This window comes from Procambarus clarkii, chromosome 25 (genome assembly GCF_040958095.1).
Source record: "Procambarus clarkii isolate CNS0578487 chromosome 25, FALCON_Pclarkii_2.0, whole genome shotgun sequence".
Taxonomy (NCBI): Eukaryota; Metazoa; Arthropoda; class Malacostraca; order Decapoda; family Cambaridae; genus Procambarus; species Procambarus clarkii.
Window position 1 is genome coordinate 29,386,981 of NC_091174.1, and position 26,356 is coordinate 29,413,336.

Below are 26,356 nucleotides of genomic sequence, written 5' to 3' on the forward strand. Positions count from 1 at the left end.
GTTGCACATAATAGCAACATGCACGCTGTACTATATATCACGAATTCAACTCCAATGTTTCTTATTGCACTGATAAATTTTATTTTCATAGATATCGATTTATTATATTTTTATTGAATTATTTTGTGTGACATTATGTTGGAATTGAGCTGTGTTGTTTACCATACTGTTCATTTCGTAAGTATAAGTATAGATGCCACCCCTGTGACAGGTTAAACGATGCTGTTCTTGAAAAACAGCGCCATCTTTTGCATGTAAGAACAACACACACATGCTATACTAAATATGGTACAATTCCATTTCAATGTTTCTGATTGCATTGATAAATTGAATTTTCAAAGATTTTGATTTATTTTCATTTTAATTTAATTATTTTGTGTGAATTGCATTGGAATTGAGCTGTGTTGTTTACCATATCGTTCATTTCGTGAGCATAGTTTATTTTTTAATTGTTTTCAAATTTTCATTTCATTTATTAACTGTTTTTCTTATATTTTTGTGATGGGAACATCAGATCACTTTATGTTCCTAATATTCTGATGGGAACATCAGACCATTTGGGAAGGCATCGGACGAGGGAGTGGGGAATGGTGGGGATGACGAGGGGATGGTGGAGTGGGGAATGGTTGGGAGACCGAGAAGGCGGGTGAGGGGGAAATGGTGAGGAGGACTGGGGCACAGGGAAGGTTGCCGTGGCTGGGTACTGCTAGTGCATTATATTATACTATATATATATATATATATATATATATATATATATATATATATATATATATATATATATATATATATATATATATATATATATATATATATATATATATATATATATATATATATATATATATATAAGCAGTTGAAACATGTGTGGCAGCCTGGTTGTGCGCTGTTAATGAGGTGAAAATGACTAAGTGTTGTTTTATCATCGTTGCAAAATACACACACGGAAAATGGAAGGGAAGAGGTGGAGAGGAGAGGAAGGGGGAGAATTAGGGAGGGGAGAAGGTGGGAGGGAAGAGGGGAAATGACTGACTCATCATTTGTCGACTACACTTACTTTTGTGTAAAATCTATATAAGACTGACAGTGTGTATCTGTACAATAGAATGATCTAACCTTTGTTCAGATTTATGTTTTCCCATAAAACTAACTCTATCCAGTTTACTTTGTTACCTGTGTAATTTTCGTATATCATTTACACTCGAAAGGTAAACTTTTACGTTTTGGTGTTCCACAGAAAGTAAAGAAGGTGGTGCCGAACTATGACAAGAAGAGTGATGCAGTGGTGTTCATCTATCGTGTTGTGCGCGACTAGGTTCCTGCCAGCAGCTGCGACGTCTACTCTCACCATCACCCAAGATGTGACTAGGTTCCTGCCAGCAGCTGCGACGTCTACTCTCACCATCACCCAAGATGTGATTAGGTTCCTGGCAGCAGCTGCGACGTCTACTCTCACCATCACCCAAGATGTGACTAGGTTCCTGCCAGCAGCTGCGACGTCTACTCTCACCATCACCCAAGATGTGATTAGGTTCCTGCCAGCAGCTGGGACGTCTACTCTCACCATCACCCAAGATGTGATTAGGTTCCTACCAGCAGCTGCAACGTCTACTCTCACCATCACCCAAGATGTGATTAGGTTCCTACCAGCAGCTGGGACGTCTACTCTCACCATCACCCAAGATGTGATTAGGTTCCTACCAGCAGCTGGGACGTCTACTCTCACCATCACCCAAGATATGATTAGGTTCCTACCAGCAGCTGCGACGTCTACTCTCACCATCACCCAAGATGTGATTAGGTTCCTACCAGCAGCTGCGACGTCTACTCTCACCATCACCCAAGATGTGATTAGGTTCCTACCAGCAGCTGCAACGTCTACTCTCACCATCACCCAAGATGTGACTAGGTTCCTACCAGCAGCTGCGACGTCTACTCCCACCATCACCCAAGATGTGATTAGGTTCCTACCAGCAGCTGGGACGTCTACTCTCACCATCACCCAATATGTGATTAGGTTCCTACCAGCAGCTGCAACGTCTACTCTCACCATCACCCAGGATGTGATTAGATTCCTACCAGCAGCTGCAACGTCTACTCTCACCATCACCCAAGATGTGATTAGGTTCCTACCAGCAGCTGCAACGTCTACTCTCACCATCACCCAGGATGTGACTAGGTTCCTACCAGCAGCTGGGACGTCTACTCCCACCATCACCCAGGATGTGACCAGGTTCCTACCAGCAGCTGGGACGTCTACTCTCACCACAAACTGTCATATATTGATCCAGATTATGCTTGAAACGGTCCAACGCACAAACCTCTGATATACTATTCGGCAGACTTCCTCAATCAAAACTTTTTTAAATTAAATTAAAACCCATTGTTTCACATTCTGGTTTATCTTTATATTATTTACACTATAAATATCGCCTTTGTAGCTCATCACCCACTTGAATACTTCATTGATGTCACTCATTGATCTTCTTACTAACGAAAGTAAATAGTTTCTTTATTCTTTATTCACGTGGGAGATTTCTACTGCCCGGGATCATCTTATTATAAGATGATCCTTATTTTTATTATTATAAGGATAATTATATTATAAGGATAATTATATTATTAGTTAGAAGAAAGTTGATAAGTTGACAAAGTTGATAAAATCATAAGTTGAAAGATAAAGTAACTTTTCGTTCAACTCCTTTGAAATTTTGTCAATCTTATAACGTGATGCCCAAAATTGAATTGCATAATCCAAGTCGTGACTAACATTGGAGAGATAATCTAGGTCGTGCCTAACATTGGAGAGATAATCTAAGTCGTGCCTAACATTGGAGAGATAATCTAAGTCGTGCCTAACATTGGAGAGATAATCTAAGTCGTGCCTAACATTGGAGAGATAATCTAAGTCGTGCCTAACATGGCTGAGATAATCCACGTCGTGCTTAACATGGGTGAGACAAGTATGAAAAATAACAGATGAGGAATTATTACTAATACTTTCAAATATGACTCCCAGCATAATGGTTCTATATTTCGAGTACTTAAGCACTATTTGATTGGTCTAAGATTCCCAATAATCAAAGCGCTTAGATCACTGTCACAAAATTAACTCGTGATGTTGCCATTATTGAACTAATATAGTGCCTCTATTTTCATTTTCTAGGCTAACAGCTCTATTTATTTGCTTTAAACTGCAGTTACAGACTTTTAGCAAATACAGGAGTTTATTAAGGTCACTTTGAAGCAATGCACTCTCAATGACATTTAAGATGTTGCCTATTTTGTAATCATCTGGAAGTTTACTGATGTCGTCAGTAACGGCAATTCCTAAGTCGTTATGTAGATAATAAAGAGAAGAGTTCACAAGAGCGATTCCTGGGGCGTTCGATTTATATTATTTTCTAACCCAGTCTTTTTCCCATTTAGATTGACCCTTTGCTTTATATGCAATAAACATGTCATAATCCAGTTTAATACTTTCCTTCCTTTTCTATGGTACTAGTTTATAAAACAGTCACTCCTGAGGTAGGGTTTACTTTATTATAAATACTTTTATTATCATCAATTTTTTATATGCTAGAAAAGAAAGAGAGCAGCTATGTTAACAAAGACTGACTAACCAACTTCCCCATTATGGACATTTAACTAACTGGTCGACAATTGGATGCATGTGATCTATATCCAACTTCACCAGAATTGTCACCACGTTGGCTGAGGCCAGGTCAGAGACCGGGCCGCAGGGACCTTGACACCCCTGGAATCCCGGGGGTCATGTTTGTAACCATCCATGATTCAGGCTCTAGTGACTTATTAATACTTGATTGGGCTTACTATGATTTTCTCTGACCTTTTCTGAATGGTGATAAATACTCGAACTTGGGCTGGAGTTCATGTTTTTCTTTTAGGTTGATAAATAACCTGAGTTTTGCCTAACTTTGTCAGTTATATCTTTTTGGTTTATAGATATCCTAAGTTATGCCTAACTTTGTCAGTTATATCTCTTTCACTGCATCTGTAAATTTAATCACAGATTTCCCACTGTAAAGATTAAAATGAAATAAATAATTTTCCTCCATTACACCTTTATGATATCTCGGGCTATTTTTTACTTTTTGAAAACTTCCTGATTTTTAATTCATTTAAAATGAGCTCAACACACACACACACACACACACACACACACACACACACACACACACACACACACACACACACACACACACACACATCCTAAATAGAACCAATAGGCTCAGGAATCTGTACACCTGTTGATTGACGGTTGAGAGGCGGGACCAAAGAGCCAGAGCTCAACCCCCACAAACACAACTAGGTGAGTACACACATACATACAAACTAGATGAGTACACACATAACGGCAGACCCGTCTGATGTCCAGCGACCTATGGCGGAGCAGAAGCCAGACTTTCCCAAAGTCACTAGGTCCAAATAACACGACATTGCTCGCCTCACAGCAGTAGCAGCCCCACATTCTGGGGATTACCTGTTAGCAACCCCAATGTCGGCAACTGGCACGCGTCTCACACCACACGCCCTCCTAATTGCTGTGGCCCTCCGCCTTGCTGCCTCAATCCACACCAGATATAGGTGTATTTGAAGCGAGGTGGTGGCTGATAGGTACGGCCACCATGGCCTACTCTGCCAAAGTACAGGGGGATGGCACTCGAGGCACAGTGAAGTTAACACACCACAGCTGGATGCCCAGCTGAAAGTGAGCTCTGTTACCTAACAACCCGTAACTGATGCTCTTATTGGTCGCCCGGATGGTATCACAGTGAACCCCTGGAAGAACGGCAAGCAGTTGGTATGGGACTACAGATGCGTATCAACCCTGGCTAAGACCTACATTGACATCAGTGTTGCACAACCAGGTGGCGCTGCCATCCAAAGGGAAGCATCCAAATCTCGTAAGTACAGAGAACTGGATCACTACAACAATTTTGTCCCTTTGCTTCCGAGACACTCGGCGCCTGGGGTAGAAGTGCTACAATTTTTTTGAAGAAACTGGGTTCTAAGCTCATTGAAACAATAAGGAACCCTAGAGCTACCTGCTTTCTTTTCCAGCACGTCTTCGTGGCTATGCAGAGGGGAAATGCTCACTGCATCCATGGATCCTGCCCGCCATCTGAGGAGCTACACAACTTGTGACAAGTAGCCTTATACCTTGCTTGTAACCAATGTTGTAACCTTTTTTGTGTAATGAAATTTTAAAATAAAGTTATATATACACACACACATTAAAAGACTAGGCATGGTAGGAGAAGAAAATATCAAAGTGTTCAGTGAGGATCCACAAGGTCCTCCTCCGAGGCTATGGGTCCCTACACTTGCACCAGTGGTGGAACCCTTATATTATATATATATATATATATATATATATATATATATATATATATATATATATATATATATATATATATATATATATATACACATATATATATATATATATGTATATATATATATATTTATATGTGTGTATATATATATAATGTTGTACCTAGTAGCCAGAACTCGTCTTGTGTTTGTCATAAGTTTGTTCACCTCACCCAAAACTTTCTACCATAACACTTCACCAAAAATGTGTATAAGTTTGCTGAATCTGTGTGTAAATTAAGCCTTTGAAAATGTAATAAGTATTATGAAACGTGTTCAGGCGTCAGACAATTAAAAAATGAATTTTGGATAATTGATATTTTTATTACCGCCGACAGTGAAGAAAAAAAACAAAGAAAATTCGTATTATAATTATTAGTCTAACCTTTTCGGTCATATTCAACAACATATGTTTACAAGAAGGACTGACAATATCTACGTTAGTTTTAACTCAAATTTAAAAACAAAAATTACCTAACCTAACCTAACCTAACTTTTTTGGCTACCTAACCGAACATAATCTATAAAGATAGGTTAGGTTAGGTTAGGTAGGGTTGGTTAGGTTCGGTCATATATCTACGTTAATTTTAACTCTAATAAAAAAAATTAACCTCATACATAATGAAATGGGCAGCTTTATCATTTCATAAGAAAAACATTAGAGAAAATATATTAATTCAGGAAAACTTGGCTTATTAGGCAAATCGGGCCTTGCATAGTAGGCCGAGAAGTGCATTCTGGCTACTAGGTACGACATATATATATATATATATATATATATATATATATATATATATATATATATATATATATATATATATATATATATATATATATATATATATATATATATATATATATATATATATAACTGAAAACTCACACCCCAGAAGTGACTCGAACCCATACTCCCAGCAGCAACGCAACTGGTATGTACAAGACGCCTTAATCCACTTGACCATCACGACCGGACAAAATGAGGTGATAGCCGAGGCTATTTGAACCACCCCACCGCCGGCACTCGGATAGTAATCTTGGGCATAGCATTTTACCAAATCATGTCATTCTTTGGGGCACACGTGAGGAACACAAATGCGAACAAGCCTGAATGGTCCCCAGGACAATATGCAACTGAAAACTCACACCCCAGAAGTGACTCGAACCCATACTCCCAGGAGCAACGCAACTGGTATGTACAAGACGCCTTAATCCACTTGACCATCACGACCGGACAAAATGAGGTGATAGCCGAGGCTATTTGAACCACCCCACTGCCGGTACTCGGATAGTAATCTTGGGCATAGCATTTTACCAAATCACCTCATTCTTTGGGGCACACGTGAGGAACACAAATGCGAACAAGCCTGAATGGTCCCCAGGACAATATGCAACTGAAAACTCACACCCCAGAAGTGACTCGAACCCATACTCCCAGGAGCAACGCAACTGGTATGTACAAGACGCCTTAATCCACTTGACCATCACGACCGGACAAAATGAGGTGATAGCCGAGGCTATTTGAACCACCCCACCGCCGGCACTCGGATAGTAATCTTGGGCATAGCATTTTACCAAATCACCTCATTCTTTGGGGCACACGTGAGGAACACAAATGCGAACAAGCCTGAATGGTCCCCAGGACAATATGCAACTGAAAACTCACACCCCAGAAGTGACTCGAACCCATACTCCCAGGAGCAACGCAACTGGTATGTACAAGACGCCTTAATCCACTTGACCATCTCGACCGGACAAAATGAGGTGATAGCCGAGGCTATTTGAACCACCCCACCGCCGGCACTCGGATAGTAATCTTGGGCATAGCATTTTACCAAATCACCTCATTCTTTGGGGCACACGTGAGGAACACAAATGCGAACAAGCCTGAATGGTCCCCAGGACAATATGCAACTGAAAACTCACACCCCAGAAGTGACTCGAACCCATACTCCCAGGAGCAACGCAACTGGTATGTACAAGACGCCTTAATCCACTTGACCATCACGACCGGACAAAATGAGGTGATAGCTGAGGCTATTTGAACCACCCCACCGCCGGCACTCGGATAGTAATCTTGGGCATAGCATTTTACCAAATCACCTCATTCTTTGGGGCACACGTGAGGAACACAAATGCGAACAAGCCTGAATGGTCCCCAGGACAATATGCAACTGAAAACTCACACCCCAGAAGTGACTCGAACCCATACTCCCAGGAGCAACGCAACTGGTATGTACAAGACGCCTTAATCCACTTGACCATCACGACCGGACAAAATGAGGTGATAGCCGAGGCTATTTGAACCACCCCACCGCCGGCACTCGGATAGTAATCTTGGGCATAGCATTTTACCAAATCATGTCATTCTTTGGGGCACACGTGAGGAACACAAATGCGAACAAGCCTGAATGGTCCCCAGGACAATATGCAACTGAAAACTCACACCCCAGAAGTGACTCGAACCCATACTCCCAGGAGCAACGCAACTGGTATGTACAAGACGCCTTAATCCACTTGACCATCACGACCGGACAAAATGAGGTGATAGCCGAGGCTATTTGAACCACCCCACTGCCGGTACTCGGATAGTAATCTTGGGCATAGCATTTTACCAAATCACCTCATTCTTTGGGGCACACGTGAGGAACACAAATGCGAACAAGCCTGAATGGTCCCCAGGACAATATGCAACTGAAAACTCACACCCCAGAAGTGACTCGAACCCATACTCCCAGGAGCAACGCAACTGGTATGTACAAGACGCCTTAATCCACTTGACCATCACGACCGGACAAAATGAGGTGATAGCCGAGGCTATTTGAACCACCCCACCGCCGGCACTCGGATAGTAATCTTGGGCATAGCATTTTACCAAATCACCTCATTCTTTGGGGCACACGTGAGGAACACAAATGCGAACAAGCCTGAATGGTCCCCAGGACAATATGCAACTGAAAACTCACACCCCAGAAGTGACTCGAACCCATACTCCCAGGAGCAACGCAACTGGTATGTACAAGACGCCTTAATCCACTTAACCATCTCGACCGGACAAAATGAGGTGATAGCCGAGGCTATTTGAACCACCCCACCGCCGGCACTCGGATAGTAATCTTGGGCATAGCATTTTACCAAATCACCTCATTCTTTGGGGCACACGTGAGGAACACAAATGCGAACAAGCCTGAATGGTCCCCAGGACAATATGCAACTGAAAACTCACACCCCAGAAGTGACTCGAACCCATACTCCCAGGAGCAACGCAACTGGTATGTACAAGACGCCTTAATCCACTTGACCATCACGACCGGACAAAATGAGGTGATAGCCGAGGCTATTTGAACCACCCCACCGCCGGCACTCGGATAGTAATCTTGGGCATAGCATTTTACCAAATCACCTCATTCTTTGGGGCACACGTGAGGAACACAAATGCGAACAAGCCTGAATGGTCCCCAGGACAATATGCAACTGAAAACTCACACCCCAGAAGTGACTCGAACCCATACTCCCAGGAGCAACGCAACTGGTATGTACAAGACGCCTTAATCCACTTGACCATCACGACCGGACAAAATGAGGTGATAGCCGAGGCTATTTGAACCACCCCACCGCCGGCACTCGGATAGTAATCTTGGGCATAGCATTTTACCAAATCATGTCATTCTTTGGGGCACACGTGAGGAACACAAATGCGAACAAGCCTGAATGGTCCCCAGGACAATATGCAACTGAAAACTCACACCCCAGAAGTGACTCGAACCCATACTCCCAGGAGCAACGCAACTGGTATGTACAAGACGCCTTAATCCACTTGACCATCACGACCGGACAAAATGAGGTGATAGCCGAGGCTATTTGAACCACCCCACTGCCGGTACTCGGATAGTAATCTTGGGCATAGCATTTTACCAAATCATCTCATTCTTTGGGGCACACGTGAGGAACACAAATGCGAACAAGCCTGAATGGTCCCCAGGACAATATGCAACTGAAAACTCACACCCCAGAAGTGACTCGAACCCATACTCCCAGGAGCAACGCAACTGGTATGTACAAGACGCCTTAATCCACTTGACCATCACGACCGGACAAAATGAGGTGATAGCCGAGGCTATTTGAACCACCCCACCGCCGGCACTCGGATAGTAATCTTGGGCATAGCATTTTACCAAATCACCTCATTCTTTGGGGCACACGTGAGGAACACAAATGCGAACAAGTCTGAATGGTCCCCAGGACAATATGCAACTGAAAACTCACACCCCAGAAGTGACTCGAACCCATACTCCCAGGAGCAACGCAACTGGTATGTACAAGACGCCTTAATCCACTTGACCATCTCGACCGGACAAAATGAGGTGATAGCCGAGGCTATTTGAACCACCCCACCGCCGGCACTCGGATAGTAATCTTGGGCATAGCATTTTACCAAATCACCTCATTCTTTGGGGCACACGTGAGGAACACAAATGCGAACAAGCCTGAATGGTCCCCAGGACAATATGCAACTGAAAACTCACACCCCAGAAGTGACTCGAACCCATACTCCCAGGAGCAACGCAACTGGTATGTACAAGACGCCTTAATCCACTTGACCATCACGACCGGACAAAATGAGGTGATAGCCGAGGCTATTTGAACCACCCCACCGCCGGCACTCGGATAGTAATCTTGGGCATAGCATTTTACCAAATCACCTCATTCTTTGGGGCACACGTGAGGAACACAAATGCGAACAAGCCTGAATGGTCCCCAGGACAATATGCAACTGAAAACTCACACCCCAGAAGTGACTCGAACCCATACTCCCAGGAGCAACGCAACTGGTATGTACAAGACGCCTTAATCCACTTGACCATCACGACCGGACAAAATGAGGTGATAGCCGAGGCTATTTGAACCACCCCACCGCCGGCACTCGGATAGTAATCTTGGGCATAGCATTTTACCAAATCATGTCATTCTTTGGGGCACACGTGAGGAACACAAATGCGAACAAGCCTGAATGGTCCCCAGGACAATATGCAACTGAAAACTCACACCCCAGAAGTGACTCGAACCCATACTCCCAGGAGCAACGCAACTGGTATGTACAAGACGCCTTAATCCACTTGACCATCACGACCGGACAAAATGAGGTGATAGCCGAGGCTATTTGAACCACCCCACCGCCGGCACTCGGATAGTAATCTTGGGCATAGCATTTTACCAAATCATGTCATTCTTTGGGGCACACGTGAGGAACACAAATGCGAACAAGCCTGAATGGTCCCCAGGACAATATGCAACTGAAAACTCACACCCCAGAAGTGACTCGAACCCATACTCCCAGGAGCAACGCAACTGGTATGTACAAGACGCCTTAATCCACTTGACCATCACGACCGGACAAAATGAGGTGATAGCCGAGGCTATTTGAACCACCCCACTGCCGGTACTCGGATAGTAATCTTGGGCATAGCATTTTACCAAATCACCTCATTCTTTGGGGCACACGTGAGGAACACAAATGCGAACAAGCCTGAATGGTCCCCAGGACAATATGCAACTGAAAACTCACACCCCAGAAGTGACTCGAACCCATACTCCCAGGAGCAACGCAACTGGTATGTACAAGACGCCTTAATCCACTTGACCATCACGACCGGACAAAATGAGGTGATAGCCGAGGCTATTTGAACCACCCCACCGCCGGCACTCGGATAGTAATCTTGGGCATAGCATTTTACCAAATCACCTCATTCTTTGGGGCACACGTGAGGAACACAAATGCGAACAAGCCTGAATGGTCCCCAGGACAATATGCAACTGAAAACTCACACCCCAGAAGTGACTCGAACCCATACTCCCAGGAGCAACGCAACTGGTATGTACAAGACGCCTTAATCCACTTAACCATCTCGACCGGACAAAATGAGGTGATAGCCGAGGCTATTTGAACCACCCCACCGCCGGCACTCGGATAGTAATCTTGGGCATAGCATTTTACCAAATCACCTCATTCTTTGGGGCACACGTGAGGAACACAAATGCGAACAAGCCTGAATGGTCCCCAGGACAATATGCAACTGAAAACTCACACCCCAGAAGTGACTCGAACCCATACTCCCAGGAGCAACGCAACTGGTATGTACAAGACGCCTTAATCCACTTGACCATCACGACCGGACAAAATGAGGTGATAGCCGAGGCTATTTGAACCACCCCACCGCCGGCACTCGGATAGTAATCTTGGGCATAGCATTTTACCAAATCACCTCATTCTTTGGGGCACACGTGAGGAACACAAATGCGAACAAGCCTGAATGGTCCCCAGGACAATATGCAACTGAAAACTCACACCCCAGAAGTGACTCGAACCCATACTCCCAGGAGCAACGCAACTGGTATGTACAAGACGCCTTAATCCACTTGACCATCACGACCGGACAAAATGAGGTGATAGCCGAGGCTATTTGAACCACCCCACCGCCGGCACTCGGATAGTAATCTTGGGCATAGCATTTTACCAAATCATGTCATTCTTTGGGGCACACGTGAGGAACACAAATGCGAACAAGCCTGAATGGTCCCCAGGACAATATGCAACTGAAAACTCACACCCCAGAAGTGACTCGAACCCATACTCCCAGGAGCAACGCAACTGGTATGTACAAGACGCCTTAATCCACTTGACCATCACGACCGGACAAAATGAGGTGATAGCCGAGGCTATTTGAACCACCCCACTGCCGGTACTCGGATAGTAATCTTGGGCATAGCATTTTACCAAATCATCTCATTCTTTGGGGCACACGTGAGGAACACAAATGCGAACAAGCCTGAATGGTCCCCAGGACAATATGCAACTGAAAACTCACACCCCAGAAGTGACTCGAACCCATACTCCCAGGAGCAACGCAACTGGTATGTACAAGACGCCTTAATCCACTTGACCATCACGACCGGACAAAATGAGGTGATAGCCGAGGCTATTTGAACCACCCCACCGCCGGCACTCGGATAGTAATCTTGGGCATAGCATTTTACCAAATCACCTCATTCTTTGGGGCACACGTGAGGAACACAAATGCGAACAAGTCTGAATGGTCCCCAGGACAATATGCAACTGAAAACTCACACCCCAGAAGTGACTCGAACCCATACTCCCAGGAGCAACGCAACTGGTATGTACAAGACGCCTTAATCCACTTGACCATCTCGACCGGACAAAATGAGGTGATAGCCGAGGCTATTTGAACCACCCCACCGCCGGCACTCGGATAGTAATCTTGGGCATAGCATTTTACCAAATCACCTCATTCTTTGGGGCACACGTGAGGAACACAAATGCGAACAAGCCTGAATGGTCCCCAGGACAATATGCAACTGAAAACTCACACCCCAGAAGTGACTCGAACCCATACTCCCAGGAGCAACGCAACTGGTATGTACAAGACGCCTTAATCCACTTGACCATCACGACCGGACAAAATGAGGTGATAGCCGAGGCTATTTGAACCACCCCACCGCCGGCACTCGGATAGTAATCTTGGGCATAGCATTTTACCAAATCACCTCATTCTTTGGGGCACACGTGAGGAACACAAATGCGAACAAGCCTGAATGGTCCCCAGGACAATATGCAACTGAAAACTCACACCCCAGAAGTGACTCGAACCCATACTCCCAGGAGCAACGCAACTGGTATGTACAAGACGCCTTAATCCACTTGACCATCACGACCGGACAAAATGAGGTGATAGCCGAGGCTATTTGAACCACCCCACCGCCGGCACTCGGATAGTAATCTTGGGCATAGCATTTTACCAAATCATGTCATTCTTTGGGGCACACGTGAGGAACACAAATGCGAACAAGCCTGAATGGTCCCCAGGACAATATGCAACTGAAAACTCACACCCCAGAAGTGACTCGAACCCATACTCCCAGGAGCAACGCAACTGGTATGTACAAGACGCCTTAATCCACTTGACCATCACGACCGGACAAAATGAGGTGATAGCCGAGGCTATTTGAACCACCCCACCGCCGGCACTCGGATAGTAATCTTGGGCATAGCATTTTACCAAATCACCTCATTCTTTGGGGCACACGTGAGGAACACAAATGCGAACAAGCCTGAATGGTCCCCAGGACAATATGCAACTGAAAACTCACACCCCAGAAGTGACTCGAACCCATACTCCCAGGAGCAACGCAACTGGTATGTACAAGACGCCTTAATCCACTTGACCATCACGACCGGACAAAATGAGGTGATAGCCGAGGCTATTTGAACCACCCCACCGCCGGCACTCGGATAGTAATCTTGGGCATAGCATTTTACCAAATCACCTCATTCTTTGGGGCACACGTGAGGAACACAAATGCGAACAAGCCTGAATGGTCCCCAGGACAATATGCAACTGAAAACTCACACCCCAGAAGTGACTCGAACCCATACTCCCAGGAGCAACGCAACTGGTATGTACAAGACGCCTTAATCCACTTGACCATCACGACCGGACAAAATGAGGTGATAGCCGAGGCTATTTGAACCACCCCACCGCCGGCACTCGGATAGTAATCTTGGGCATAGCATTTTACCAAATCACCTCATTCTTTGGGGCACACGTGAGGAACACAAATGCGAACAAGCCTGAATGGTCCCCAGGACAATATGCAACTGAAAACTCACACCCCAGAAGTGACTCGAACCCATACTCCCAGGAGCAACGCAACTGGTATGTACAAGACGCCTTAATCCACTTGACAATCACGACCGGACAAAATGAGGTGATAGCCGAGGCTATTTGAACCACCCCACCGCCGGCACTCGGATAGTAATCTTGGGCATAGCATTTTACCAAATCACCTCATTCTTTGGGGCACACGTGAGGAACACAAATGCGAACAAGCCTGAATGGTCCCCAGGACAATATGCAACTGAAAACTCACACCCCAGAAGTGACTCGAACCCATACTCCCAGGAGCAACGCAACTGGTATGTACAAGACGCCTTAATCCACTTGACCATCACGACCGGACAAAATGAGGTGATAGCCGAGGCTATTTGAACCACCCCACCGCCGGCACTCGGATAGTAATCTTGGGCATAGCATTTTACCAAATCACCTCATTCTTTGGGGCACACGTGAGGAACACAAATGCGAACAAGCCTGAATGGTCCCCAGGACAATATGCAACTGAAAACTCACACCCCAGAAGTGACTCGAACCCATACTCCCAGGAGCAACGCAACTGGTATGTACAAGACGCCTTAATCCACTTGACCATCACGACCGGACAAAATGAGGTGATAGCCGAGGCTATTTGAACCACCCCACCGCCGGCACTCGGATAGTAATCTTGGGCATAGCATTTTACCAAATCACCTCATTCTTTGGGGCACACGTGAGGAACACAAATGCGAACAAGCCTGAATGGTCCCCAGGACAATATGCAACTGAAAACTCACACCCCAGAAGTGACTCGAACCCATACTCCCAGGAGCAACGCAACTGGTATGTACAAGACGCCTTAATCCACTTGACCATCACGACCGGACAAAATGAGGTGATAGCCGAGGCTATTTGAACCACCCCACCGCCGGCACTCGGATAGTAATCTTGGGCATAGCATTTTACCAAATCACCTCATTCTTTGGGGCACACGTGAGGAACACAAATGCGAACAAGCCTGAATGGTCCCCAGGACAATATGCAACTGAAAACTCACACCCCAGAAGTGACTCGAACCCATACTCCCAGGAGCAACGCAACTGGTATGTACAAGACGCCTTAATCCACTTGACCATCACGACCGGACAAAATGAGGTGATAGCCGAGGCTATTTGAACCACCCCACCGCCGGCACTCGGATAGTAATCTTGGGCATAGCATTTTACCAAATCACCTCATTCTTTGGGGCACACGTGAGGAACACAAATGTGAACAAGCCTGAATGGTCCCCAGGACAATATGCAACTGAAAACTCACACCCCAGAAGTGACTCGAAAAGTGACTCAACCATCCGGGCGTGATGGTCAAGTGGATTATGGCGTCTTGTACATACCAGTTGCGTTGCTATAACCGTTGAATCGACGGTTAATGAGCAACAAGTGCTCCAGGACAGGTACTGTGCCAGAAGAAGTGAAGTCTGTGCAGTGACGTAGTCGACGTCTGAGGCAGTTCACCAGTTCGTGACGGCGTAGTGACTGAACAGAGCCACTGGGTAGCAGAGGAAGAAGAGGACTAGTTGGGAATCCGGACGACTGCAGCCGAGAAGTAGACGGACAGCCGTAGCTGGGAGAAGTCGACGGCCAGGAGACCGACTCCAACCCTACAAGAAGTCGAGGAGGAGCACGGACCTGCTGGGAAGAAGGCACGGAGACGACGCGATAAACGGTGGGACGTTGGTTGAGCTTCCTGGAGGACACGACATCGTGTGTGTGTGGGGGCGTTCCCGACACAAGGCAGGAGCCAGGACCAGGAGCTACAACTCAACTCTCATCGGAGGATAGGTGAAAGTAGGTGGTTCTAGTTTCCCTCCCCATTCCCCTTAGTCAGCTATATTATTCGGCTATATTATTCAGCCTGAGGATTTTGTATGTCATGAGCATGGCTCACCAATGTCACAGTAAGGCACAAGTGTGCAGATAGTACTATCAGGAGTACTCAAAATACTTATATATATTATTGTTGGTGTGTACAGGCACCAGGAACAATTGGTGAATTTACTGTGTTTGAATATCTTTCATGATACTTTAATGTGAACATATAGTGAGAAATTATATATAATATTATGCCAGTATTTGGAAGTTAGGCTATGTGCCCAGTATCTATTTATTTACCATTTACTGATGTCTGATTGATCTATATTATATATGTCTATGTTCGTGCATTGAATAACCATTTGCGAGTGCAGTGATTTATTGTGATATCGCCCACAAAAGGAAATACTGAGAACTCCAGTGTTAAATAATCTATAAGTTACCATTGAATGACGGGCAGAGTATAAAACCATTACAGTAAATTATTGTCGCATTTATTATAGAAACAATTGCTTAGAGCCCAAGTACAGTGTAGCGAAGTAAGACGTGCTATTGTGGCAACTACCGAGTGTGCGAGTTTCTAGTGATTCTGAGAACTTAAAGAAACAGCGCGCGTGACTCTAGAAAACAAGCAATAATCTTTCGCGCGGAGGGGGTAAAGTAGTGTAAACCGGGCCATAGACCGGCCATTTTGGTTTTTTCCCAAGCCGGTCTATGGCCCCTGGGTTTTCTAAGAAAATTTTTACCAAGCCGGTTTATGGCCCCTGGGTTTTCTCGAAATATTTTTCAAGGCCGGTCATTGGCCCCTGCCCATTTTGCTCAAGGGGATTAAACGGCCGCCTCCAGTCATAACAAAATTTCGTTAGCTTAGAGACCCTGCACAGGCACGATAAAGGGGATTAAAAAGCCGGTCTATGGCCCCTATCATTTATCTAAAGGGGATTAAAAGGACGGTCTATGAGTCGTGTGTTTTTCGTTACCCCAGTAACCCTGCACAGGCACGTTAAAGAGCATTAAAAAGCCGCTTAATGGCCCCTGGGTTTTCTACAATTTTTTTTCACCAAGCCGGTCTATGGCCTCTTGGTTTTACGAACTTTTTTTCAGCATTCACGTCTTTGGCCCCTGGGTTTTACGAACTTTTTTCAACATGCATCATCGCTCAGCTGATCGTGACATTGACAAGAGGGGAGAAGTGTTGCCACCGTGTGAGCGTATAATACTCGTGGGAACGACCGACTCCCGCCTGGATCAGCTGATTATTTATTGACATGACCTTGTGACATCTTTGAATGAATTTTAAGTAAATTACAAAATACTTTTGTGTTTGATATCATCCCCTCCATTTATCTTGTGGCTATATTATACTTAAAGCAAAGAGTGATAAAAGAAAGTACCTGCCTGATATCCTGATCTATTGAGAGTGACCTTGCCAAGGATACCACAATTCAACCAGTCCACTGAAGTGTTACTGGACACCGAAAACACCAGTTGGCGACCTTGAGGTTAATAGTAAAGTCCTAGTGTTGGGGCGGGCACATGACAGTTAAAAGAACGTGTTGTGTTCCCACTCCTTCTCAATCAGAGGCCGGTTGGGATTGACTGGGATACACTCCTGGCATGCAGTGGCGCTGTGAGGATAAGGTGAAGACCTGCAGGGCTACGGTGAGTGACCTTGGAGATAACTGTTGTTCACCACCAGAGAGTGGAACTATATATACCTTATCCCCAACATTGGCGACCTTGCCAGGAAAAGTTCTGATACGGTTGCTCACCCAGAATAACAATAACACTAATAAAACCCCAACAATATATATATGTATATGTATATGTATATATATATATATATATATATATATATATATATATATATATATATATATATATATATATATATATGTATATGTATATATATATGTATATGTATATATATATGTATATATATATGTATATATATATATGTATATGTATATATATATATATATATATATATATATATATATATATATATATATATATATATATATATATATGTATATATATATGTTGTGACGGTAACGCGTTGGTGTTCGGCTGTTCAAAGCTAGGTGTATGGCCTCGTCACATAGAATAAAAAAAAAATAGAAAATCTGGAACTTCGTCTGTGGTAAGGTAAGGAGAAGACACACAAAACACAAGTAAATTTTAACAATGAAAGTTTAATTACGTTAAATAAACAAAACATGAATAAAATGGACATACAAATTCGTATAATAAAATCAATCAATCAAAATAATAAGAATAATTAAATGACAAAATGAAAAGTTACGTTAAGACAAGTGAGCAATAACAAGCTGTGCAATATACAATAAAATGAGAGGTGCAGGAATATTGGCTTTAAGCTATCACCTCTCTTAGTACACGTAAGCCAAAGCTTAGTCTACCAGGAAGAAGTGTTAACCGTATGAAAGCACTGAATATTCTGAAGACTGAGGTCGTGGTGGCCCCAGACATCAAGTAGTATGGTGGGTGGAGTGCAGTTGCAGCTTGACCGGCGGCCAATCAGCGAGGAGCCGGCAACAAGACAGGTAGTTTGGCGGTTTGAGGTGTAGCAGGTGTTCCTGACTGCATACGTTTTGCGCTCTGGCAAACCTTGCTGGTGTTGTTGTCGTTGTTGGACATTTCTTCCATAGTAGTTTTATATAGATGTATCGACGTAGTTTTGGAGGGAAGAGCAGGCTCAATCTCTTGAAGGAGATTATCGTCACAACTCTCCCCCGAAGCCTGCGGTTCTGGAAGAAGTACGTCGTTATGTGGTGGAGTAATAGATGGAGTCGCTTCTACTTCATAAACTCTGGAGAGGGCATCGGCTATGGTGTTGTCAGAACCCTTGATATAGCGGATCTCCAGGTTGAAATCTTGTAAATACAAAGCCCATCGTAGAAGACGCTGGTTGGTGAATTGGGCTTGATGTAGGAAGCGGAGAGGGTTGTGGTCTGAGAAGATGGTTGTAGACCTGGCGCCTTGTAGGTACGGAGCGAAGTGTTGGAGGTTCAGGACGATGGATAGTAGCTCCTTTTCAATAGTGCTGTAGTTCCTCTGGTGTGGTTTCAGTTTGTAGCTGTAGTAGCTGACAGGTAGAACCTCCTCGCCTCGTTGTTGCATCAGGACACCACCAACGCCGGTACCACTGGCGTCGACATGAAGGACGAAAGGCTTGGTGATATCTGGTGAGGCGAGAATGGGATTAGAACAGAGGAGGAATTTGAGTTGTTCGAATGCAACGGTTTGCTGCATGGTCCAATTATACCGTTGCTTGGGACTGGTTAATAGAATTAGAGGTGTGGCGACTGTACTGAAATTCCTCACAAACCTACGGTAATAGGAGGCAAGACCAAGGAAGCGCAGGAGCTGCTTCCTGGTGGTAGGCTGTGGATACTGTTGGATGGCTTGAGTGTGTGAGTCTAACGGAGCTATGCTGCCACTCCCAATAACATGACCCAGATAACGCACTTTACCTTTCGCGAAGGTGGACTTGCCATGGTTGATGGTGAGGCCGGCTGTCAGGAGCTTGGAGAACAGACGTCGCAGCTGGAGCAGATGTTCACTCCAGGTGTTGGAGGCTACGACGATATCATCCAGGTAGGCGTATGTGTTATCCAAGCCCTGGATGACACGGTTGACAGCTCTCTGAAAGGTGGCCGGGGCATTACATAGTCCGAAAGGAAGGCGTTCATATCTGAAAAGTCCAAAAGGAGTGATGAAGGCAGATATCTCTTTAGCGCGCTCCGTTAGACACACTTGATAGTACCCCTTAAGCAAGTCCACTTGGGACAAGTACTGGGCATTACCAATGGCATCAAGGATGTCATCTATCCTTGGCAAGGGGTAAGCATCCTTGACAGTTACATTGTTCAGTTTACGATAGTCAGTACATAACCGCACCTTACCTTGGGGTTTGGGCACCAAGATACAAGGTGAGGCCCAGGGGGACTCACAAGGTGTAGCCAGTCCATGATCCAAGAGGTACTGCACCTCAGCACGCATGACTTCCTTCTTGCTCGGGCTGATTCGGTAGAAGGGTTGGCGAATCGGCCGGGTGTCGGGGAGCAGTTGGATGTCGTGCTGGGTAACATTACACTCTTGGGGGTCATCTCGGAACAACTCCTGATGTTCTCTGAAGATCTTTACAAGAGGTGCACTATGATTATCCTGAAAGTATTTGGGAAGATCATTAAGGATTTCGGAATTAGAAAGCGCTGTCTCCTTGTCAGTGCTTTCGGGAGGAGAAGCTGGGAAGGTCTCACTGTGAATGTAGGGTTCTGTGAAGGTGGAATAATTAATTAGGACAGTGGGAGGAGTACCATTATATTGCTTCAGGAGGTTGACGTGGCACAGCTGGGTCTTCCGCCGCCTATCTGGAGTCTCTATGACGTAGTTGTTGTTATTTCTGCACTCTTTGACGCGGTAGGGTCCTGAAAACCTGTTTTGTAAAGGTGAACCTTGGATAGGGAAGTATGCTAGGACGAAGTCTCCCGGCTTGAATTTTCTTACTTTGCTGGTCTGGTCGTAATGAGTCTTCATTCTCTCCTGGGCTTTCAATAGATTATCATGGGCAAAACGGTGGACTCTCTCTAGAATGTGTTGAAGGTTTTGAAGAAACTGGGGCACATTCTGATGCTCACTGAAGGTGGCATCTCGGAGAGAGTCTTTGAAAGCCTTAAGGGGAGTACGGCACTTACGGCTGTAGAGCATCTCATAAGGAGATACTCCTAGGGACTCATTGGGGAGTCTTCTGTAAATACACATTATAAGGTCGATTTGCTTATCCCAATCCTTAGAGGTTTCACTACAAAACTTTTTCAAGAGTGCTTTGATAGTCTGATGACTACGTTCAAGAGAACCCTGTGAAGCAGGATGATAGGGGCTGGACAATACCTGTTTGATGTTGAACTCCTCCAGTGTCCTTTTGAAGAGATCACTGGTGAAGTTGGTGCCACAGTCACTTTGAATCTCCCTGGGAAATCCGTATTGAGTGAAGATCTTCAATAGATGTTTTACAACCATAGCAGCCGTGATGTTCTTCACTGGAACTGCTATGGGAAATCTGGTGGTAGGACACAGGATGGTTAAGATATAGGCGTTACCTGAACTGGTCCGAGGTAAAGGACCAACACAGTCTATTATGAGTCTGTGGAAAGGTTCCGCAGGCACCTGTATGGGAATCAGTGGCGCTCTGGGAATGGAGATGTTCGGTTTGCCTGCCATCTGACATGTATGACACTGTTTTACGTACTGTAAAATTTACCATACCTGGCCAGTAGTAGTCTTGACGAATTCCATGGTAAGTCTTGTTGAAGCCGTAGTGGGAGAGTGCTCCGTGGGCCAGGTGTAGAATAGTGGGCCGCAGGCTGGTAGGAATCACAAGTTGTTCGATGTTGGCCCAATCGTCCTCCTCCTTCAGTTTACTGGGTCTATATCTGCGGTAGAGCAAGTCGTTCTCTAGGAAGAACCCAGGAATACTGTCGGGTTGAGTCTCAGCCTGGAAAAACAATGGTGTTAAAGTAAGATCTTCCCTCTGCAACTTACGGAACTCCAACTTGGTCAGATGCGGGGGTAGTTTCTGAGGGTCTTGAGGGACAGCGGTAGCAGTAGAGTCAGCTGGCTGTGGACGTGCGGCTTGTGCACGGGTGGTCACGAGAACCGGAGGAGAAACTTCATCACTCTCTTGAACCTCTGCTGGAACATACGCTAGAATAGGGTTTATTGGCACAGAGTTACACACCTGGGGTTTGTCCATGACGATCAGGTTGGTCGGTTGCAGGTCTTCTGCCAAGTCGTTGCCTAGAAGTTGCACTCCAGGCATGGGAAAAGGCTTTTCCCTGACGGCGACTTGGACTTCTCCGTTCACGTAGGGACAATCCAGGTGGACTCTGGCGAGAGGGTATGGAGTGGTAGCAGTGAGGTCAGTGATGAAGACAGTTTCTCCGGTGTAGACGATGTTGGGCACAGCAGACTTCAAGATGATCGATTGAAGAGCCGCTGTGTCCCTCAAGATCTTCAATTTGAAACGTCCCTCCGGATTTGAACCGTTGGCAGAGACAGTTCCAGTATACAGGTGGTTACTGAAAAGAGAAAGATCATTAGCATTAACACCAACATTCATCATAGGCTTACCGGACTTAGGAGGAGTTGGTTTGGGTTTTTGTTGGTCAGTGGTTCCCTTGTATTGAGACTTACCACACTTGTCTATGGTATGCCCATAGAGTCTACAATACTTGCAGTACAATTGCGAGCCAGCCTGATCGGTGCTCACTTTCTCGTAACTGTACCACGACTTCTTACTGGAGGATGGTTCGGGTGTCAGCCGGTGGATGAGGCTGTAAGTGTCAGCCGACTTAGCACACTTCAGGTAGTCGGTTTCTTCTTTATCTGCCAAGTAGAGACGGACAGGGGGCGGCACACGTCTCAAGAATTCTTCAACAAGCATCAGGTTGACGAGTTCTGTAAAAGTAGAGACATGTGCTGCTTCCAGCCATTTCATGAAATATCTCCGTTTTGTGTTAGCAAACTCGAGGAAGGTAGTGGTACTTGCCTTCAGGTGGTCACGGAATTTCCTTCTATAACTTTCAGTAGAGAGGAGGTAGGCGTCCAACACTGCTTGTTTCAGAGTGTGGTAGTCATTCTCAGACGCCAAAGTACTGAGTGTGACTGCAGCTCTACCTGTAAGATGGACTCTGAGAAGTGTAGCCCATTGGTCGACAGGCCAACTGAGTTGATTAGCAAGGGTTTCAAAGGTGGTAAAAAACACATCAACTTCTGCTTCTACAAAGGATGGCATTAACTTACTTGCATGTGATATATTAAAACTGACGGGAAGATTGGCAGTAGGTTGCTGGCGTTGAGTGAAGTGTGAAGTTTCCAAGGCGATTTCGCGTTGACGACACTCTAGAGCCAGAGTCGCTTGTTGCTTGTCATGTTCGCGTTGCATCTCCAACTCGCGTTGTTTGGTTTCAAGCTGTACGCGTTCCCGCTCCTGGAGTGTTTCAAGCTGTACTCGTTCACGTTCACGGAGTAATGCGATCTCACGTTCGTGTTCTTCTCTCCTCAAGGCAGCTTCGCGTTCTTGTTCTTCTCTCCTCAAAGCAGCCTCACGTTCGTGTTCTTCCCTTCGTATGGTAGCAGCTCGTTCTTGTTGTTCGAGGGCTTCCCTTTGCTGCTCACGGGCTTCCCTTTGCTGCTCACGTTCAATCTTGGCCAGCTCTAGTTTGAGTTTCATCGTCGCCAAATCAGTTTTATCTGCAATATAGTAAGCTTCATGAGTTTCAGAGTCTATCTTACCTTGCTCTAAATAGTAATCCAGCAACAGGTTGTGTAGGTCATTTTTGTTGGCTTGGTAGTGAACTTCTAGTTGATACTCATGTGCAAGAGTTTGTAATTCAGTCCTCTTGGCACGACTTAAAGTCCCTATTTCACCTGCTGGATTTGCACGGAAAGCTTGGAGACGAAACATGGTGAAATTAGCAAATAAATGTAACACGAATATTCAGTTATAGTGAATGTCAGAAACAGGACAACGTGGCAACTGGTACCTATCCTGTGGGATCTTTAACAATTAAAGTTAAGTACAAGATGTTAAATGATTAATTTAAATCAAGGGCGCAGGAAATCTTGTACCCGGTACTCATGTAAGAGGATAAGGGCAAGAAAATCCTACTAACAAATGAAACAGAGTTTCGAAAACAAATGAAACAGTTAATTGCCTCAAAAGTAAAATTGGTAGTCCAAGGATGTAGGCATACCTTGCCGAGTCTCTATAGGACATAAAGCAAGTTTTTCCTACTGAAATTAATATGATACTTACAGAATTAGCGAACTTTTGTGCTCTGAAAAAGTAAGCTAATTCCTTACCGTTGTATGTATCATTATCTCTGACTGACGTGTAGGGGTGCGAGGTGTCAACTGGTGACGAGAACTGCTGCTGAGGTCCCAATTCAGCAACTAAAGTTCGAGCTAGAGGAACTATGGCCCTCTTTGTCCTCCTACAGTCAGATTGCAGAAGATTGGGTGCACTTGACCCGGGGCAGACCACAGTACCAGGGTACCAATATGATGATCTGTCAAAATGAGAAATATCCAAGGGACAAAGATGGTAAACACGAGTAATAACACGGAGGGAGAGATGACCAATTAAGAGTATGACTGCGGCCTACAGTCACCACGTAATCCAAAGTTGTCTCACCTTCACCATATGTTACTCTCGTAATGCACAATACACCGCACCATATAAAAAATGAAATTGAATATGAAAAATAGTAAAAGCTACGTTAACAAAGTTAAATACGCTTACCATAAATTACCACTTGGCACCAGTACCTGAGTGAAGCTCCTAGGACAGGCCTCCATATAATATGTGACGGTAACGCGTTGGTGTTTGGCTGTTCAAAGCTAGGGGTATGGCCTCGTCACATAGAATAAAAAAAAAATAGAAAATCTGGAACTTCGTCTGTTGTAAGGTAAGGAGAAGACACACAGAACACAAGTAAATTTTAACAATGAAAGTTTAATTACGTTAAATAAACAAAACATGAATAAAATGGACATACAAATTCGTATAATAAAATCAATCAATCAAAATAATAAGAATAATTAAATGACAAAATGAAAAGTTACGTTAAGACAAGTGAGCAATAACAAGCTGTGCAATATACAATAAAATGAGAGGTGCAGGAATATTGGCTTTAAGCTATCACCTCTCTTAGTACACGTAAGCCAAAGTTTAGTCTACCAGGAAGAAGTGTTAACCGTATGAAAGCACTGAATATTCTGAAGACTGAGGTCGTGGCGGCCCCAGACATCAAGTAGTATGGTGGGTGGAGTGCAGTTGCAGCTAGACCGGCGGCCAATCAGCGAGGAGCCAGCAACAAGACAGGTAGTTTGGCGGTTTGAGGTGTAGCAGGTGTTCCTGACTGCATACATTTTGCGCTCTGGCAAACCTTGCTGGTGTTGTTGTCGTTGTTGGACATTTCTTCCATAGTAGTTTTATATAGATGTATCGACGTAGTTTTGGAGGGAAGAGCAGGCTCAATCTCTTGAAGGAGATTATCGTCACAATGTGTATATATATATATATATATATATATATATATATATATATATATATATATATATATATATATATATATGTATATATATATATATGTATATATATATGTATATGTATATATATGTGTATATATATATATATATATACATATATATATATATATATATATATATATATATATATATATATATATATATATATATATATATATATATATATATATATATACATATTATATATATATATATATATATATATATATATATATATATATATATATATATATATATATATATATATATATATATATATATATATATATACACACTAGCTGTACCCGGCCATGTGTTGCTGTGACTCGGCAACGTTGCAGCAGCGTTGCTGAGCCACAGTAATCTTCCCCTGTCTCCCAGTCCTCCCCACCATTCCCCCTGCCCCGTCCCCTCATCCTCCCAAGCATTCCCTCCTCCAACGTCCCCTCTTTCTTTCCACCAAACCCCTCTCCTCTGTCCTCTGGTCCTCCCCACCATTACCCCCTCCCTGCAAATAATAGAACTAAATTAATTATCATGACAAAATAGAATATTACCATTGCCACATATACCTCGAGAGAAACAGTGCCGTTCTTGCTTCCAAACAAAAAAGTAATTCTATTGACATGTAAAATATTATTGAAAATAATATAAATATAAGAATAATAATAATAAGCAAATAAATCAAAATAACGTGATATATCAATGAGAAAATCAACTGGAACAATGTGATGAATCGAACCAGCGATCTGGGTTCTCGCATCCCCACTCACAATATTATAATTACTACTAATAACATTAATAATACAGAAATAATATATATGTAATCATGATGATAAGGTGATGTTGTTTAACGTTATATACATTTTCTATTGAGGCACTATTTGTGGTTGTAAATTTAAATGATAATAGTATAAAATTTAAACATGCAAGTATTGCATAAAAGAAACACAAGACAAATACAGCATATCCCACAAGCAATGACATTATTGCAACAGCTGCCATTGTATACTGGCGTCATACCATACAACCTCATGCTCACTCCAGTGTATATATGCTTGACGAGCCACCATGCACCATTCTGTGTATACATGCTCAACGGGTCCAACATGCTCCCTCCAGTGTATATATGCTCGACGGGCTCAGCATGCTCCCTCCAGTGTATATATGCTCGACGGCCAAACAAATGCAGTCAAATTACAGGCTCAGCTGATTGCGTCACCCCGGATCACCATGGCAACGAGACGCCAAAACAATGGCGAGGAAGCGTGTTGTGGCTGTCGCTGCCCCGCAGTAGGGGTTGTGAGC

At 44.2% G+C, this 26,356-nt stretch overlaps 1 protein-coding gene across 1 annotated transcript; it reads left to right on the forward strand.

The window, feature by feature from the left end:
- Nucleotides 1-1,262: 1,262 nt before the first annotated feature.
- Nucleotides 1,263-2,327, forward strand: LOC138368495 (uncharacterized). The gene has a single exon (XM_069331016.1). It carries the CDS (start codon nucleotides 1,263-1,265, stop codon nucleotides 2,325-2,327), a length of 1,065 nt encoding a protein of 354 aa, XP_069187117.1.
- Nucleotides 2,328-26,356: the final 24,029 nt, after the last annotated feature.

Coding starts and splice junctions, on each gene's coding strand:
- LOC138368495 (XM_069331016.1), top strand. CDS start 1,263: ATGACAAGAAGAGTGATGCAGTGGTGTTCATCTATCGTGTTGTGCGCG.